The sequence below is a fragment of the Anarhichas minor genome, unplaced genomic scaffold (assembly GCF_050575085.1).
Source record: "Anarhichas minor isolate MPS153535 unplaced genomic scaffold, ASM5057508v1 ptg000001l, whole genome shotgun sequence".
Classification (NCBI taxonomy): domain Eukaryota; kingdom Metazoa; phylum Chordata; class Actinopteri; order Perciformes; family Anarhichadidae; genus Anarhichas; species Anarhichas minor.
In genome coordinates this window covers 1,669,274-1,677,500 of record NW_027466447.1, presented here as the reverse complement: position 1 = coordinate 1,677,500, position 8,227 = coordinate 1,669,274, and the positions used below count along the sequence as shown (strand labels likewise).

General features: G+C 39.4%; 1 protein-coding gene across 1 annotated transcript in view; it reads left to right on the top strand.

Moving 5' to 3' along the window:
• Positions 1–6,567, top strand: part of palmdb (palmdelphin b) — a 29,717-nt gene extending 23,150 nt beyond the window's left edge. Inside the window, exons 6-7 of the mRNA XM_076094229.1 lie at positions 1,713–1,817; positions 5,300–6,567. Coding sequence (XP_075950344.1) covers positions 1,713–1,817; positions 5,300–6,567 — 1,373 coding nt within the window. The remainder of the gene's footprint in view (positions 1–1,712; positions 1,818–5,299) is intronic.
• The last annotated feature ends 1,660 nt before the right edge of the window (positions 6,568–8,227 follow it).

Here is an 8,227-nt window from a genome sequence, read left to right as displayed (position 1 = left end):
AATATATAAGCTTAGCATAAAGACTGGAAGCAGGGGGAAAGAGCTAGCCTGGATCTACCAACACCTAATGCTCACTAATGAACACATTATATCAGGGGTATTCAATTAAAGTTCAGCGAGGTCCATTTAGAGAGAATTTCCTCATGTAAAGGTCCGGAACAATACAATATTGTCTAACTTGCGGTATGATTTAGTCCCATATATATTGAATTAGCCAACAGTTGTATTAACTGTTGGCTATGTCTGTATGTAGTCAACAACTGACTGTCAAATCAAATAAAGAAAATAAATAAAGTTCAATTGAATAATATCTCAACAATATTTATTGTCAGTTTTCAAATTGAACTGGATGAATTATAAATAATACATACGCTATTAATAAATAAATGTTCTGCTCTCGTTTTAAGTAAAATAAGGGCTGGATTAAAGAATAAATTACATAATAGAAATCTTTTGAAAAATGTGCATCTTAAATTAAAGTACTTAACTTTCTTCTAAAAAGAGAAAGTTGTGTGCAGAGACTTCATTTGTGGTTATTGAAACCACTTGTTTCAGCTCTATTCCTCTCTGTTAACATCATTGTTGGACAGTGAATTAAGGTGTTAGGATTCTGATCATATTGGGCTCTTAGATTGTATATTATCTGTGACTTCAGATGTGAATGTGTACGTTTGCTAAAAAGAGTTGTGCTTTGTCTCGTAGCGGCGCTTCACATTACCGCTTTTAATTATCGTTACAGTCACAAAACACAAGAGACATACTGGTTTTAAACTGCCTGTGTGAAGAATTAACATATAAGAGTATCTATTCTTGGTTAAAGACTCTGGTCTCTCTGACCACATTTCTCTTTTTGGAGAACATCATGTGAAATAACTTCTCTGACTCTCATAATTCTCCTACTCTTCGTTCTCTTTCCTCGTCTCTCTCCTGTGTGAAAATCTCACTCGAGTCAGGAAACTTGTCAGAACAAACACATTTCATCACGTGATGTGATTTACAAAGCATGTAATTGGTCGGTGTGTTTCCTGCACCACTGAACGAGTGCCGTAAAGACTAGAAAAGCTGCTCCGGTTAAAATAGAAGCGCTCCGTCAAAATTGAATAATTCTCAATTATCTATCGGTTTTAGGTCCAGAGTCCGGATACAATGGCGTCTGGGTCCGGATCTGGCCCGCGGTCCACCTATTAGTGACCCTTGCATTATATCATATTTGATTTTATATTCATATAAGAACCAACATTTAAAAACATCAATTTGTGTTTTTAGGGGGAGGGGGGGTTACACGTTGAAGCTATTTCTTGATGGATAAAACCATACATAGTTTATCCATCTACTCAGCACAAATTTTCATTTTTACATTCCTGTCCATGTACAACTATACAATGTGTAACTCAGTGAGCTGAATGAAGGTAGGTGCATCTTTGAACTTGAACGGAGTCAAGCGAGCTCCTTCCAGTAGTTCTGCGAAGCTAGGCTGACCTCATCCTGACTCCAGCCCTGTACTTTACATACAGACGTGAGATGATATCCATCTGAAATTCAGCAGATTTCAATTTTACTCAGAAATCTCTTAAAAAACTCTAAACAACTTCATCTTTTCTATATTTATATAACATAATCCATACCATACACCTCGCTATAACAAAATCCTTAAATGATGATCTGATGACTCTCTCTCTCTTGGCGTTTCAAGTGTTTCTTTTTCTCCTCAGATGAGATACATCATGCCCACCCACCACTCCCAGATATCCCATCATTCATCTCACTGACACCAACAAAAAACCCTCCTTTGCCTGTTAGTGAAGAACCAAAGAAAGGTACATACATCATCTAATCACTGCTTATGCTGAAAATCAGTTTCTGATCTAACTGTAGTAAGTGTTGAAAATATGATAAGAGACAAGTGGTACACACTGGAGTAGAAAACAACCGAAACTGTGGACAGAATCTCGTAGCTCCATGGTTATGCAGACATCCATGATGTTTTTCTTTAGGCATATTGTCTGGTTATGACTGGCTGCTCTGACTAAAAAAGCCTTGTAATAATAATGCACATTTAAACGCTGTTATTTTATGTTTTACTACATGTAGATTAAGAAGCAATTCGATTTCACTGTGAGGAGAAGTGAACATTTCCTATCTGCCTACCGTTTTGGAACTTTAGTCCCACATTAAATAGGTACGCCATCAAAAATCCTGTTCTTCATTAAGGCCAAAGAGTTCAACTGTGTGAAGATGATGAATCCAGTATTGCTCTTTGTAGAGCAGTGACATGACTGTGTCACAACCTCTAGGGACACAGTGAATTTATATTTCTATTTCCCAGATCTTTAGACTGCATCTCCATATTAAAACCTTCTGGCTACGAGCGCCCCCCAAAATATTGTTCGGAAAATAGCCTTATTGTTCGCCAGTATTGTGGATTTGTCCAGTTTTTTTTCCGGATTAAACAGCAACGTATGGGCAACACTATCATATAAGTCACTTTTTACACACTCCAAACACAACTATAGACTACTAATATAAGCATCTAGAAAATGTGTCGTAAAAAGCATGAAATCCTGGGCATAAATCGCCGTTATGCGTACGGCAAATCAATATTTGTACCCGGAAGCTAGCAGCTACCGAGCATTGCAATGCATTTTATAGTCGCAGATTATCCGTTTCAAAGCTAGAATCATTGATGCCAACTGCATCCTGTTTACTTCCGAGCTGTTTCCAGAATAAGAGCGGTCAATCCACCATGGGCGAGGGCGGAAATTTACGCTCGGGGAGACGCGGCACTTCTTGCAACTTTACTCGCTGAAAAATCTGTCAATCAACACCCGCTTCGGCACCCGCCTTCCTGAGACTCTGACGCTTCGAAGGCGGGCTCATTGACTGAAATCGACCGATGATATGCTGAGCTACAGCCACATACACACACATGAACTGAGAAAATCCTATGGATGAGACCCAGAGACAGGCTCTGACAGCACCCTGGCTCTCAAAATTATTCTAAACAGCTGTATTTGGATGTATTGAATAATATGAGTGATAAAAAAAGTGAAATATATAGTTATATAGTATATAAAATTAGAATAGAGCATGAGAGAGAAATGAGAATTCGGCTTGAAATTCTGTACTCAGACCTCCTATTATGCTGGCCTGCTTCACTCAATCTAAGTAAAATTAGCTTAGAGAGACCACAAACCTGTTGTGCTATGACACAGGAGTATTTGTAGGCTTCACTCTGCAATAATTCCAAACAAATGTTCAATGAAAGTGCTTTTTTTTCAGGCAAACCTGAAACTTTTTTCAATTTGAGCTGTGTGCCATCTTCATTCACTATTAACCAGTAACATATACACAATATTTACACAATTGAACACATCTCACAAGTGTTACCTGTATTAGACCATCAAAATTATTAAAATAGACCTTGTAGTTAGAGCTGTGGACTCTCTTGAGTATGGGTATGCAATTTTCGAGCAGAGGCCTAAAAATAGGGCTAGTAGTTAAAACATTGTTTTTGAGGGAAAATGATTTGCATCCATGTTTAATAATAGGGTTTTTGAAGACACCTCTGCCCATCGTGAACAACATAAAATCATCCTCACCCTATTTTCAGTGGGCAAGCAACAAAATTGCATCACAACCAACATGTGGTAAGGAGTAAAACAGACAGCCCAGCTAAGCATATCATTATTATAGTTGCAACGTCTGGAAACGTATTGAATGCAATAGTACACCCCTTGTTCTCTCTCTCAAACACACGGGCTCACACAGCGAGCAACGCAGTATTAAATTCAAGTCAACTTTTATTGAAAATGATCGATGTAATCATTTCTAAAAGTCACAACATATTTTTATCTAACAAAATATTTTGCTTCAATTCATATTTTTTAGTGTGTTAAAAACATTTTCAATGGGATCAAAAATTGTTCTACAGCTTGCCACAGGGAGTCAAAGCCTGTATTTCCAAGGTGGTCTAGCAGCAATCTAACAGCACCATAAATACATTAATATTACCACAATAATAAATTATTTTCCCCAACTTTAGTTCCCTAAAATTGATGAGAAACTTGAATACTTCATTTGAAAATACTTCATTTGAAAAAATAGTAGAAGCCTTACATGATTAAAAAAAAGACATTTGTTACGGTTCTAGTTTTAACTGATTTCATCATCACACTGCATTAATGAAAAATACACAATTTTACTGTCGGTAAATATATCAAAATTAACAAATAATAGGCCTATGGTAAACAGCAACCACAATTTGATCCTTTGTCGCACAGGGAGGAAATCGCCAGACTCCACTAACAATCATATCGTTTTGTGAGTTGTTGATAAAAAAAACTTTATACTCTTCGTGTAAAGGTGCGTTCACACCAAACGCGAAGTGAAATCTTGCGTCTGTTACTCGCAGGATCAATTGTAGTTATTCGCTTAATCTGCGCTAGACACGCCGGAGAGGGGGAGTGGTTTATCTCCATGGAAGCCGTTATCAACTAAGCCAACTATTTCCGACATCAACCATGGAATAAATAACCTCTATTTCTGCTTAGTACTTGTTGTGGAAGCCCCAGATATCCCGGGAAACTAAATGCCGTCTTGTCTGAGTTCATAACATCATCCAGAGGAGCTCCATGGATTTCATCGAGGTGTATTCACTGTGTCTAGCAAGACACACGTCAGTTGTTTACTACAGCTGTATGAACCCAAAATAAACAGATTTAATTGCAATAAATGGACAAAAAGGATGCCGAAAAAACTACGTAATGATGCAGATCTGTAAAAAGTCTGAATTCATGTTTTGTTAGTTCTCTCCGCAAGACGTCAATCAAATAACTTTTAAAATATTTGTTTTCTAAATGGAGCTCGGATCGATGGGTGCTATTCTATGCTAACATTCTAGCAGCTCAACAACACTCAAAATAACGTCATCTAGTCGTAAATACGGCGTTTTCATTGTTTCTACCATATGCTTTACACACATACATTTATACACATAGTGTTGTCCGGTCTCTACTAATATCAGGTATCGTAGAGCTCTGGGTGCACACCTACTACAATATTTTTTTCATGATTAAACAACGGCAGGATGTCAGTGATTACAGGAGGAACATCTCAACGCTGATAAGCTTTCGCGACACAGCGTCTCCCAATTTTTTGCCCTAGTTGAAAAATTTCAACTCACGCAAAGGCAAATTCGCGTATTATGCATTATTCACAATGTCAGTGACATGGCATTGAACTTTATTTATTTTCTAAGCTTCATCCAGTGACCTTCATCTAAGTCTTTTCTCCATTCCAGCTACGTTTGCGATGGAGATCAGTGTGGAGCATGATAAGAGAACAGGCAAAAGTCAGGTGGTCTCTACAGCAACCATCACCCCGGAAACCATACAAGAGAGGGGGTTAAAGGTGTATGATGATGGGCGCAAGTCCGTATATGCTCTGCACCAAGACAGAGGCAAAATGCACAATGGAGCAGTTGGAACGATGACGCCCACAGAGGTGGAAGAGCTGCTGCATCAGGCCACAGAGAAGAATGTGCCCACTGAGGTGCAGTACCATCAGCCTGTCTACTCTCTATCCTACACAGGTAGCAGCAGGCCTTCAACACCCAGGACACCAAGACAAACCCCAACACCCAGCCCCTTTCAGAGCTCAGTCTCATCCAGAAATGGAGCTCAAATCCTCAGAGAGGAAAGCCAAGGCAGCCAAGACCTGGAAACATGGAAAACCACAAGCAAATCACCCAGCCCTAGCCTCATCCAACAGGACTCTATGTCAAGAATCCAAAGACTAAGAGAAGAAACCGAGTGGCCCTACCCCCATATTCCAGGACAATCCAAGAGTGACAGCCATGGAATTTCACAGCCTCACTTTGGTGCTAAAACTCTACGAGGACTCACCAACAGAAAGATGGATTCGGGCAGTCCAAACCCAGCAGCTCTTGTCTCAGTCAAAGCCAGGTCTGAAGGAATACCAGCACCCAAACAGCCATTCTACACGGGTATCGATGGCTGCAGTCCTTCACCAGCCAGCCATGAGCCTGGGGTTGATCCTGATGTTTTGACAGAGAGCTCAGGTGTTGTTAATAGAGATTCACCCTTCTGTGCAGAAAGTATTGCCTCTCTGAATCTCATCAACACCCTGCCAGAGGAGCTAGAATCAGAACCTGTCACCATGATCTTCATGGGCTATGAAAATGCTGAGGACGAGGATGAAGATAACATCCAGGCTGAGCTGGTTATCATCAGCGGTGATGATGATGAAGATGACGAGGCCCATTATGGTCATAATAAAAGTGGCAGGGAAGCATATCTCTCATACCACCCAGAGGGATACAAGAGTAAAGTCTTCCAACCCAAAGTATCTATAGCCAAGGTTGCATGCTGCAGAGACGTTATTGAAGATACCAACACAAACCGGGATGATTTATTGCTCCACAAGCCAACATTCACCCATAATCCTGAGAGACCCAGTCCCTACCTGCAGGGACAGAGGGTGGATGAGTCTGCAAACACAGGCAGCATAAATATGGAGGAGATGAAGCTCTGTTCAACAGGAAGATAAGATGGAACTTGACCTCTTCTTGAGAAGGGTTGTTGGAGAGGAAATGTAGCAATAGAATTTAGGTGATTTTAAATCTTTCTTTTCTTGTCCTTTACCATGTTCATGGGTCTTTATAGGTTTGAGGAATCGAGGAAACCAACTGACAGCCACTGACAGTCCTGACCTGTCCTTGGTGATTGAGAAAGCTTTATTGCCCCCTCCTAGCAAATTAGTTTCATTAGCCAGTGACATTAACATGGGCACAATGTCAAAGCCTGACCACTTTTGGTTCCACTGTTTAAAATATTATACTTTATAAATGATTCATAAGTTGTTTAAAATATATTTAGTAATGGTAAACAAAGCTTTATAGACTAGCATCAAGCCATTTAAACATTTTAGGTTGCCTGACACAGACTCCCTTTTTAAAGGCCATATAACCTCCTCCAGTATAAATTGCTTTGTCGCTTTAATTCAATAGGAAGACGCCTTAAAGGACAGGTAGATCTTACTAACATACATATCATCAGACCTTATTAGGCTTATTAGAAAGTGAGTAACCCATAACATGCAAACATTAGAGTTAAATTCATGATTATGAATGGCTGACCCACTTTATAACTAGTCATCTGAGATTGTAAAGATGAATACATTGTTAATAAATTGATTTAGTTGCCACTGCAGCACTTTGCGAGGAATAGTTGTGCTGTAGGATGATATAAATCAAACCAACTAGCATCTTTATTATTGCCTTGTTACTGAGCTATACAATATGGCCAAATGTATGTGGACATTCATTTTGGCCTGGGCCTATTTCTCCTTGCTTATTCTCAGGCCCTTAGCTCAAATGAAGGGAAATCTTACCACGATAGCATACTGTGATTTTTAAGTGTTCTTCCAACTTTGTGCCAACAGTTTGTGTGTATTCCTTTGTTGTTTCAACATGACTAATGCCCCATGCTCAAAGCCGCTCCACAAAGAAATGTTTGGTGAGGAAGAACTTGACTGTCCTGCACAGAGATCTGACCTCAACCCAATCCAACACCTTTGGATGAACTGGAACAGTGACTTTGAGCCAGACCTTATCACCAACATCGGTGTTGGACCTCAATAATACTCTTGTTTCTGAATGGGGGCAAATTTCTGAAGCCAGAAACACATGTTTAACTATCACACATGAGAGGGATGTTCAGGTGCCCTCATATGTTAATAAAGCCATTTGTTTCAACCTGGAAACATCTGGCTTTTTTATGAAGGTGTTAATCATGCCTGTGTAAACTAACTGTTCTGTGTGCTGTTACTTCCTCTGTGATTAAAAATATTTCTTCATCAACAATGGTGACAGTGTTGTTTTTGGCAGTGGTCCGTAAAGTGAGGTCTACTTGACCGTATTCACCACCAAAGCCAGTTCAATTACAAGGAGAAATGCCACCTATGTCTGAGAATAATTTGAAATATTTTAAATTAAATAAATAAATTAGTGATATTTAATAATGTGTTGGTCTCGACAACCTAATGCCGGGACCAAAAGAAGTACACAACTTTTTATCACAATGGAAAAACATGAATATGCTTATGAAGAGGTGTGCGTGTCTGCGCTCTTCTGTATAAAGCTATGACAGCAGGTCTGCTCTGAATTCTGTCTTAGACAAGGACTGACAGCTGAGTGAAGTCACTGCTC